The sequence below is a fragment of the Talpa occidentalis genome, unplaced genomic scaffold, assembly GCF_014898055.3.
Source record: "Talpa occidentalis isolate TD23 unplaced genomic scaffold, MPIMG_talOcc4v2.1 talOcc4.8, whole genome shotgun sequence".
NCBI classification, from domain to species: domain Eukaryota; kingdom Metazoa; phylum Chordata; class Mammalia; order Eulipotyphla; family Talpidae; genus Talpa; species Talpa occidentalis.
This window is the reverse complement of record NW_023605194.1, coordinates 45,440,872-45,452,466: the sequence shown is the minus strand read 5'-3', so window position 1 is coordinate 45,452,466 and position 11,595 is coordinate 45,440,872. Positions and strand designations below refer to the sequence as shown.

The following is an 11,595-nucleotide window of genomic DNA, read 5'->3' as shown; positions in this document are numbered from 1 at the left end:
ATCTGACCTGTGATATTTGCCAGGATGGTAGAAAGCAGATGCTCTAATGGGATTTTGGAGCTAGTTCACCTGCTGCCTGACTGGCAATGGGAACCCTTGGTGGTAGATGCAATATAGGTACAAGACAGCATTGCAATTGTTAAAATTTTCGCTGGTGATGAGGTGGAATGAAGTATACACCTGGGCACAATATCAGACATTTTAAAGATAATGGTATTGGGTGGCTATTGTTGGAGGTAATTAATGCTTTTGAAAGAGATAATAAAAAGCCATGGATAATCAATTAAGGGATAAATGCAAAAGCCAATGGGTCTCCTTGGCAGTATATTAAGAAACACCTTCCTGCTGTGGAAGGGCAGAGAACCAGGCCCAGGATGTAATCGTGAGAATAGCAGAATTCAAGAAGGTTATATTGTCAACCTAACCCAAGTCTGTTATGCAAGGTCAGGGGAACAATAGGAAACAAGGGGACCCTGAGAAGTGGGGACATCTGGATTAATACTTTCGGGTCTTCAATTCTGAGACTCCCTTGAACTTTCTGAGCTTATAGAAAAGGCCCACTCCTTAAGAACTAATGCTTCTCTTGGGCTTGAAGGTGATGATTCTCTTTCCTTTAAGACCACATGCACCCTCCCTCTGGGCCTGTCCCCACCCTCCCTCCTGGCCACCAGATCAACAACTAAGTTTACAATGTAAACCAACAGAGAAGTGCTGCCTTTACTAAAGAAATAAGGTAACAGACACTGAGGGACTGAAGGTCCCTCACAAGGTGAGAAATATCTATGAGACTTAATGCTAAGGGATGGAGGTAAAACTTAAAGTTGGAGAAGGTAGTACTTAGCACTCTCCTGAGATGCAAGTTTCAACATCTTTGCAAGAATCCTGGAAGAAGGTATTGGCATGTTGCTAGAACAGCTCTTAGAAATTCAGAGAAAGTGACAATCCCTTTTAAGTAAAAATGCTAGAACTGCAATGGCAGGCAGTGGAAGACAAGGTCAGATGGTTAAAGGGAGAGAGAAAACATGCTCAATTGAACAGACTGGGTAAGTCTTGAAAACCCACCAAAAGACTTTGCTCTGCAGGAAGGCCAAACAGTGAAGAATATACTGAGAGTATCTCCGAGCTGTCAGTGGAGACTTCCCTCTGAAAGGCAGGTTGATGGTAGCGAGATTTATAGAACTGGGCTCACTAATAACAATGACAGGTCTGGTAATAGCAGCGGTCAAGAGGTAGTGCTCAGCCATTAGAGGCAGATTGTGCCATTATCACAGTGAGCACTAGTGTCTGACTGGAAGAGATGCCTAATGAGCAAAGAGTGAGGGAGATGGCATCCCTAGAAGTAATATGCAACAATAAAAAAAGACAAAGTTCTGGCTTGAATACTAATTTCACTGTAACAAGGCAAGTTACTTAATTTTTCTTTTTCTTTTTTTTTTTTTTTTGTGGCTGACTCTGAGCGGTTTAAATATATGGAACGCTTCACGAATTTGTGTGTCATTTGCAGGGGCTATGCTAATCTTCTCTGTATTGTTCAAATTTTAGTATATGTGCTGCCGAAGCGAGCACAAGTTACTTAATTTTTCTAAGTTTGTGTTGGGAAGGCAATGTAGTGCAGGGGTTAATTGTAGACTCTCTGGAACAAAAGTAAAGTTCTGTCACTTATCCAAGGGATGACCTTGGATGGGTTGCTTAACTGCTCTGTACCTCATTTTCTTCCTTTTTAAAATAAGGATACTGATAGTGTCTATAGATTTATTAAAAATTATATGAAATAATATATGTAAAATGTAACAATGTCATTGAGTGATCAGTAAATATGAGCTATTATCATTATCTATACTATAAGTAAGCACTTAATGCCCTACCGTAGGGTTGTAGTGAAGATTAAATAAGGCAATGTTTGAGATACAATTAGTTCAGTGCCTGGAATATTAAGTAAGCCCCTAAAAAATCATGATCGTGAAAACATGTGTAAGAGTTGCTTCATAAGATTATTTTATATTTTAAAAATTTTTATTTATTTTTAAAAAAGATTTATTTATTTATTTATACAAGCACTGGGTACAGTCAGAAGCGTGGGAGGGTGAGAGAATTCACCAGAGCCAGAGTGGGGAACAGAACAGGCAGACTGACAAAATACACTGCTGAGGGTGCAACAGGGTGGTCCCCAGGAAAGGCGGAGGTTCCCTGCCCCACCCAAGGGAGGGTGGAGCTGAGCAGGAAGAGGAGAAGCTGCAGAAGAGACTGAGGAAGGAAGCAGGATGGAGCCAGGAGACCTGGAGGAGGCACATGGAGCCTAGAGACACGTGAAGAAACTGCGCTTGTCTTTTGGTCGTGGACTGGGTGACACAGATGTGGGTGAGACCCGTGGGGAGGTGACAATGGCAGCTTTTATTTTGATGTTGATTTTGCTCTTTTCCTTCCGGGCTTGTCTGGTTGTTTGTGACCTTTTTCTGTGGGTCCCCACTGGAAGATGCTTTAGACTTGTGGCAGGCTTTGGGGCCTTGCTCTGGGCCAATCCCATTTGGATGGACTTTTACCCACGAGGGGACGGGTAACTCTGGATGTTTCATTTAGAAACTAGACTCTTTGCCTTACCTGTATTGTTTCCTAGTTTTATTAAAGTTCCTTCCCATTAAAGTCTCCTATGTTTTGTGTTGATGCGGCGGATGGCAGAACCCATGTAGAATAGGCAGGTTTGCGGGGTTTGGGCTGCCCCTCTCCATGTCCTATAACAGATTTGGCGACCACGAAGATTTAGGACAGCCATCCGTGGTTAGTCAGCCCCATGGGGAAATTGGGCTTCCCTATGGCACTGGCTACCATAAGCGCAAATGTGATTTTTGGTTTCTCCGGTGTGTTTGTTTCATATGTCGGACATGGAGAGGGGCAGCCCAAACCCCGCAAACCTGCCTATTCTACATGGGTTCTGCCATCCGCCGCATCAACACAAAACATAGGAGACTTTAATGGGAAGGAACTTTAATAAAACTAGGAAACAATACAGGTAAGGCAAAGAGTCTAGTTTCTAAATGAAGCATCCAGAGTTACCCGTCCCCTCGTGGGTAAAAGTCCATCCAAATGGGATTGGCCCAGAACAAGGCCCCAAAGCCTGCCACAAGTCTAAAGCATCTTCCAGTGGGGACCCACAGAAAAGGGTCACAAACAACCAGACAAGCCCGGAAGGAAAAGAGCAAAATCAACATTAAAATAAAAGCTGCCATTGTCACCTCCCCACGGGTCTCACCCACATCTGTGTCACCCAGTCCACGACCAAAAGACAAGCGCAGTTTCTTCACGTGTCTCTAGGCTCCATGCGCCTCCTCCAGGTCTCCTGGCTCCATCCTGCTTCCTTCCTCAGTCTCTTCTGCAGCTTCTCCTCTTCCTGCTCAGCTCCACCCTCCCTTGGGTGGGGCAGGGAACCTCCCCCTTTCTTGGGGACCACCCTGTTGCAATCCCCCCTTTTAATTTTGTTTCACCATATAACAAGGGGAGCAGCGGGAGCAACAGGAGAGGTCTGTGAACCATGTGGGACACTCACCGGTGGCCGGGGATTGAACCGGTGCTGCAAAGGCTGCGGGCAGCTTTGCAGCCCAGCACTCAACTGCCTGCGCCACCAGGGGAGACCCATAAGATTATTTTAAAGATTTATCTGTGTTCCAGGCACTGTACTAAGTGCTAGGGATACAGAGATGGAAGTACCAGATGACCTTTTTCCTTGCGTTTAGAGTCTAACAGGGATTGAATGGCAGTGGGTATTTTCTGTGGCCTGAAGGAAGGTAGACAGAGGTAAATATTTTCAGGCAACTAGGGAAATAGTACATAATTTAAGTAGGTTCTTTCTAATTCTTACTTTTACCTTTTGAGTTCTATTTGTCAACCAATTATTTATCACAGTTTATAGGGAGTTGTGGGAGGTGAGGAGTTGGGGCTTCTTACAATTTGTATTTTTGAGTAACTTTCTAATTCATAGTCACTTTTTCTTACATTATGCAATCAACCAACACCTACAAAGGGCCAAGACCTCGGGAATAAACACAATTTTAAGACTGCTCACAATCTAGTGGAAGAAACATATAAATAACTGTGATACATTTTACATTGTAGTATTTTCCCCTCGAATGCTATAATAATTATAGACAAAATGCTAAATTAGCAAAGGAAAGGCAATGATTGATTTTTGCAGAAGCTTTTTATCTCCATTCCTCAGCATGTGGACTGTTTTACCATTCAGCTTAAAATATTAATACAATTTATCAATCAGAACTCTTATTTGTCTTAATAGGTTTATACTAAACAAGGGTTGTTCAGTGTTGGCATTTTTGACATATTAGACAGGACATTTCTTTGCCATAGAGGGTGTGTCCTATGCATTGTAGGATGCCTAACAGCGTTCTGAGCTCTACCGAATAGATACCCAGCAGCACTTCCCCAGACCTAACAATTGAATATATCCCCACTGTTGCCAAATACCCACTGGGAAGAAAAAGCCTTCCCTCTTGAGAACCACTACACTAAAGTATTATGTATTTCTAGATAAAGTTTTATCAGTTATATTTACACTTTGTAATGCTATAGGATGATTTATCATTTATCATTGGTCCTTAGGAACTAGGAACTTTCCTATCACATTTATCCAGGTACTTGATAAGGCTATTTGTTACAGAGTAAATTACACCAGTGGTTTATGCACAAATCTACACTTTTAGATGTTTACATTTTGAATACTGACTATTTTATCTTTGCAATGATAAAGTGCAATGAGACTTTCAGAGAATAAAAAAAACACTTAGAAATTAAAAAAACAATAGCATCTGTTAGTTATCTTTTGCCATTTTATAAATTATCTCCAAACATAGTGACTTAAAGCAACAATCAACATTTATTATTTCATAGTTTCAGTGGATCAGAAATTAGGGAGTAGATTACATAGGTGGTTCTAACTAGGGGGGTTCTCTCATGAGATTGCACTTAGGATGTTAGCTGGGGGTACAGTCATCTGAAGACTTGACTGGGGTAGAAGGATAAATTTCAAGGTGGTTGACTCACATGGCTGGCAAGTTAGTGTTACTGATAGTCACAGGAAGCTTCAGTTTGAACCTCTCTGCACAATAACATTACATGGCTGCTGATTTCTTGCAGAGTAAGTGAGCCAAGTTAGAAGTGCCATTGGAAGTCACACATGATCAATTCTACCTTACTCTGTTAATCACACAAACCAACATTCACAGAATTTGAGAAGGAATTACACAGAGGTGTATCTCATTGGGGATCATCTTAGAAGCTGGCTACCATAACATAATAAATGAAATTACATGTTAGGACATAAATTTGGGGAAAATCATTTGAAAAGAACATAAAAAGACAAATGGATGGAAAATAGGAACAAAAAGTAAGAATATTATGCAATAAATCCAGGAAGCCCAATAAATAACTAATAGAAGATCCAGGAAGAGAGAGGAGAGAAAAGAGATGGGAGAAAATTCTTAAAGAAATTTAGCAAGTTTGCAAAGCACAAATTCAATGTAGAAAAATCATATACACATAGACACCACAAGCATTAAACAATTAAAAATTTAATGAAAACATTTCATTTTAGTATAAAAATATAAATGCATAGGGATAAATTTAACAAAAGATGTGTAAGACTGTTACACATAAAACATCACTGAGAATAACTAGAGAAGGGCTAAATAATAGAAAAATATACTATGTTCATGAGTTGGAAGTTTCAATGTTGTTAAGAAGGCAATTTTCTCAAATTGAACTACAGGCTCAACTCAATCCCAATAAAAATCATGGTATATTTTTTAAAGAAGGGATTAACAATTTAAAATGTGAGAATACACAGAACTTAGAAAAACCAAAGCATTCTTGAAAAATAACTTAATTTGGAAAAACTACACTACTTTATTTTAAAGGCTCATTATAAAGATATAGTAATGAGGACAATATAGTATTGCATAAAGATAGATCAATGATATAGAATAAAAAGTCCAGAAAGAAATCTATATTACATAGTCAATAGATTTTTTTTAAAGATTTATTTATTATTTATACAAGCACTGGGTACAGTCAGAAGCGCGGGAGGGTGAGAGAATTCACCAGAGCCAGAGAGGGGAGCAGAACAGACAGACTGACAAAATACACTGCTGAGGGGAGCAGCAGGCGTGGCAGGAGAGGTCTGCGTGCCATGTGGGACCCTCCCCGGTGGCCAGGGATGGAACTGGTGCTGCAGAGGCTGCAGGCAGCTTTGCATCCCAGCGCTCAACCGCTGTGCCACCAGGGAGGCCCTAAAGTCAATAGATTTTTGATGAAAATACCACAGCCATTTAATGGTGAAAGGAAATTATTTTCAGTAAATGATGTTGGAATCTGTGGATACAAAGAAGTCCCCAAATTCTACTTCAAATTATTTACAAAATTTAATTTGAGATTGACTACATACTTAAATATAAAAGGCAGGATTTTCATGTCATCAAAAATATTAAAGAAATAAATAGGCAAGCTACAGAATGGAAGAAAATACTTGCAATTAATACCAGACACAGCATTTGTTTCTGAAATATTTAATAAACTATAACTCAACAATAAGAAGACAAACATCCCAATAAAAGGCTGGCAACTATCTTGGTAGATTCTTCAAAGGGAGATATACTAATGGTCCACAAGCACATTAAAAAGTACTTGACATCCTTAATCATTAGGGAAATGCAAATTAAAACCGTAGTGAGATAATCACACACTCATAAAAACTGCTGATATAAAAAATATTGACAATCCTGTACTTGGAGTCAGGACATCAGCCTTCTGCACTAACAAGTTGTATGGTCTTGATCCTAATAAAATAAAAATTGGACTACTTGAACTACAAGTAGATCTACGGCTCTACAAATAAAAATATTTACTGTGGGTTTTGGGAGTGTTAGGTATTGCAGTGTAGGGTGTTGTTGTAGTTTTTAGTCCCTTCCCTAAATTGGGTAGGGAAAACAGATTACAGTCAAAGGGAATAAAGAGTGCTTGTTGGAATGAGGATGGAAGAAGACAGTTCTCAAGGTTGTAAAGAGATACACAGGCAAAATCAGAACATACTGTTTTTTAAATTCGGAATTTCTGAACCAACAATCCTGGTTCTGGAGTTAAGAGAGTAACCTATGTATCTTATGTTCAACTGTTGTCTAAAATAACTGTAGCTCTTCATCCTGTATTATAGTCCCAATCATTGTCTAGGCATCAGCTATGTGGTCTTTCAATTGCTGGGAAAACTAGAGCATTTTCCTAGTTCAGTACCTTTGTACTTGCTATTTTTTATGCCTGAAATGAACATCTTTCTTCAGTTCTTCCAATAGGTCTTTTCAACGCATCATGTCACCATGTTAATTTCTTTTTAGTGTTTTTTTCTAACTTGAAGTATATTATTTCTTATCTATTGCTAATTTCCTATGCTAGATGTAAGCTCAATGGCATCAAGGACTTTCAATATTATTATTATTGTGGTTATGGTTATTGCTAACTGGCTCTATCCTACAACCTAGAGCAATATCTAGCATTTAGTGAGCACTGAATAAATATATGTAAATGAATGAATGTCTGGATCTCAGAATCCATATATCTGCTCCAGCAAATATCTAAGTTATTTGAGAGAGACTCCTACAGGAAAACAACAGAAGGAGAAAACATGAACATAGTTTTTCCTTTGATTCTTGCTTTCTTTACAATTTTAGACAAAAGGTTCTGTTCTTGTTTCATTTCACATTCATCTACATATTATAGTGCAGACTTTAGCACAATAAAAACAGAGACAACTTTAAAACACGTGTAAGGATGTTGTCCCATCCGACAGATAGGAATTTTACAGGTACAAAGAAGATTCTAAAAAGTACATTTAACCTCAGTATAGGGCCACAGACCACTGTTTTCATAGAAATTTTTGCTTTATAAACTTGGGGTTTTTGCAGCTAAGTTTCTGAGTGCTATTATGAGCGAACATGAATGTTCATATGTGCTGTGAACACAGGGGTACAAATACATTTTTGAGACACACTTTCAATTCTTTTGGCTATATATTGAGAAATGGGATTGCTGGATCCTTGGTAATTCTATTTTCATTTTTTTGAAGAATGTCCATTCTGATTTCTTTAGACACTGCACCAATTTTCAACCCCACCCTACATGCACAAGGTTTCAGATTTCTCCACAGCTTTGTCAACACTTGTTATATTCTGTTTTTCTGACACTAACCTAACTAATGGGTGTGAGGCAATATCCTATGGTTTTGATTTACATTTTTCTGATGATTAGTAATGTTAAGAATCTTTTTACATGCTTGTTCAAGTCTATTCAAGTCCGTCATGCGTGGTTTAATCAAGTTTTCTGATTTTTTCTGAAGTTGTAGGAGTACTTATATATTCTAAATATTACTCCCACATCAGATATATGATTTGTAAATATTTCTTCCCATTCCATATGCTAGCTTTTTAATCTGTGTGTCTTTTGATGCACAAAAATTTTAAAGTTTGTTGTGGTCCCAGTGCAAAACCATATCTATCTTTTGTGCCCTTTGTTTTTGGTGTCATATCCAAGAAAACATCGCCAACTTCAATGTTGTCAATATTTTCTGAAGGAGTATTCTATTTTTTCAGAACTCTAATAAGATGTTTTAGGTCTTACAGTTAGGTCTTTTGAATTAACTTTTATATATGGTGTAAGATAAAGGTCCAACTTCATTCTTTTGCATGTGCATATTCAGTTTTCCCAGCACCATTGGAAAAGACTTTTTCCCACTGAGTCATCATGGAAGCCTTGTCAAAGATCATTTGACTACATTGCGAGGAATTTACATTTTTTTAAAGAGGACTTTTAGGTTCACAGCAAAATTGAGGAGGAAGTACAGAGTTTCTGTATATCCCCTACTTCCTTCCTCATGTTAATCTTTTTTGAGCTTCCTAATGCGAAAGCATGTGCAGATACAAATCTCCCTGCAAGCACTATTACAACTGCATCCCCAAAATTGTTATGCTGTATTTTCATTCTCTTTTAGTTCAACGAATTTAAAAATCTCTGTTCGTTGACACAGAAATTTAGAATTACGTTGCTTTAGTTTTCAAATATTCCAAATATTTGTGGATTTTCCGGCTACCTTTTATTGATTTATAATTATGTTGTGATTAGGGACAATACACTAAACTCCTTTAAATTTGAGACTGGCTTTATGCCCTTGCCTTACAAACTTGATTTTATTTTCTTTTGATAGGACATATATACGTGTGTGTGTGTGTGTGTTTGTGTGTGTGTGTACACTAGTGTGTTCTGACATCCGTCATTTTTCTGCGTTGGTTGTGTCTGGAGTGCACTGTGATGGCTCAACACTAAGTTTTGAAATCCTCCAACAGCATTCTGGAGGTTCCCTAGGCTCACACGACAATAAGTAACCAGGATGCGGTGAAAGCCAGCCTACACTTGGCAGTGTAATCAGACTTTTTTTAGCAAGGTTTTTCCCTCGTGGAACGGCAGGGCCTTAACAATGATCTGCTCAGGAGGTGTCCATGTACTTGAGAAATCAACTCTTAGGAGCACCATAACATTTTTTCCTGATCGTCTCTTCAGGGGCGACAAAAGTAACAAGTTCTCAAAACCTAGAAGCTCTAAGAGGAGGAAGGAGCTGGGTAGCGCTCGAGGGAGATGGAAGAACGCCTCATCCCCACAGTGAGGCCGGGTCTTTGGCGAAGCCGAGGGAAGCCAGGGCCTGGGGGGCTGGCAAACACCCGGCGGGGAGCGCCTAGCGAAAAAACCCTCCGTCCCTCCCCAGACTCGCCAACTTGCACAGCCTAGCGCAACTGGGTGTGGCGAAGGAGCCCGTCAGCGCACCGCCCGTCACGTGAGGGGAGGCCCCGCCCACTTCACGGCGTCGCATTGGCCTCACTCCCCCACCAAAGGGTGGAGCGCGAGGCTCCGCCTCCAGACGGCCTCCCCTACGAGAGCCGGGCCGGCCGGCGGGGCGGGGCGAGAGGCCGGGCGGGGCTGAGCCGGGGGAGGGGAGGCTGGGAAGGGAGGGGTCACGTGCGGCCAGCGGCCCGAGGTCACGTGACTGGGCGCCGGGGCGTAGGGAGCCGGGCCGGGAGTTCTCCAGAGGGAAGAGGAGTGAAGTGGAGGGACGCGGCGGCGGCGCTGACAATGGTGAGTGCGCGGCGGCCCGCGCGCTTGCCTCCTGCCTCGGCTCCGGAGCGCGCGGCGGGCCGGCCAACGGCGGGCCGGGCGTCGCGGGAGGGGCGGCGGGGGCGACTGGAGGGGGCGGGCCGAGCGGGTGGGGAGTCGGGTTAGGCCTGTGGGGCCCCGGCCGGGTCGGGGAGAGCGGGCGGCGCCGCCTCCTGTCCGTCTCGGCGAGGCCCGAGCACCTGCCCGCGGCGGCGCGCTCGCCTGGCCTGTCCGAACCGCTGCCGGCTTTCCTGGACCGGCCGCGGGGCGCCCTGGCGGGGTTCGCGGGCCCCGCCTCTGCGGGGGCTCGCCGCCTCCCGCGCCCAGATCGCCGGCCGCCCTCCGCTCCGAGCCTCCTCGCGTGCCCCCGGGTGGGGGGACCGCGCGTCCCCAGTTCCGAACTTGGTCGCCCGCTTCCAGTGTGTCACGAGCTCGGGAAACTCCGTGATTCTTTAACCTGGATGGGGTGACATTCAGCCAATTCTGGATCCCCGTTCAGATTTGATGTTGACACTTGTAGAATGGGAGAGAGAAAGGACGTGGGCTGGGGCTGGGTGGGGGGCGCATATTTAACTCTAAAGACTCTAGTTTCCTGCCCGCGAATGTAAGCAGTGCTCTCATTTCCTTCCCCAAGTCATTGCTAGAAACTTAATGCTTTGGGATGTTGTGGAAATGGCCTGGGGAGCAGAGGGTAGGAAATCAGAGTCCTGACTACAGTTAGTGAAAGCATAAGCGTGGGCACGATGGTGCTTGACTTTGTGATGACAATTTCCTCTTTATTGGACTTCATTGGCTCATTATATGGTGGTAGTGGTTTTTTCATTTTGCAAGCATATATTGAGCGCCTACTGTGTGCCCTCCTTATACTGTCTGCTTTCCCACACCGGTTCAGTTAAACTGCCTGAGACTTTTGGCAAAAGATCAAGCTGGGTTTGTTTTTAAAAAGTTGTTTTGAATAAATGAAATTTAAAGTCAGGAATCATATTACCTTGATATTAAAAAAACAAAACAAAACCAAAAACTAAAGGCAGACCTGTTCTTAAACCTGGAGCCTTTTTTTCTTTCATTCAATAAATACTTAGTTGTGTCCAGGGGTCATGAGCAAGACTTGAAACTGTTCTCTTGTAGTTTAGAATCTAGAGGGAGATAAACATTTATTTGTGTAAAGTGGAAATTACAGCTGTTGTAACATGTAAGAAGAAAGTATTGTGGGACCTTGCCTAGTCAGGGGGTTAGGGAGGGCTTCTTTAATTCAGTGTACTTTGCAGAAAGACTTAAAAGCCCCCTTTCCCCATTTTTGCTCACATTTAAAATGATTGCTTTTATTAAGCTTTTGAATTATGTTCAAGACCAATTTATTTCTATTTTCAGGTTACTCAGACTAAATTGTAAGCACAAAAT

General features: G+C 41.9%; 1 protein-coding gene and 1 non-coding gene across 2 annotated transcripts in view; one reads left to right on the top strand and one right to left on the bottom strand.

The window, feature by feature from the left end:
• Window positions 1-1,463: 1,463 nt before the first annotated feature.
• LOC119235008 (U6 spliceosomal RNA) lies at window positions 1,464-1,566 on the bottom strand. Its single transcript, XR_005122764.1, has one exon. It is a non-coding gene; the product is annotated as a U6 spliceosomal RNA (small nuclear RNA).
• Window positions 1,567-10,074: 8,508 nt separating this feature from the next.
• Window positions 10,075-11,595, top strand: part of VPS26A (VPS26 retromer complex component A) — a 29,057-nt gene continuing 27,536 nt past the window's right edge. The window contains exon 1 of the mRNA XM_037496113.1: window positions 10,075-10,176. Coding sequence (XP_037352010.1) covers window positions 10,174-10,176 — 3 coding nt within the window. The 5' untranslated portion in view covers window positions 10,075-10,173. The remainder of the gene's footprint in view (window positions 10,177-11,595) is intronic.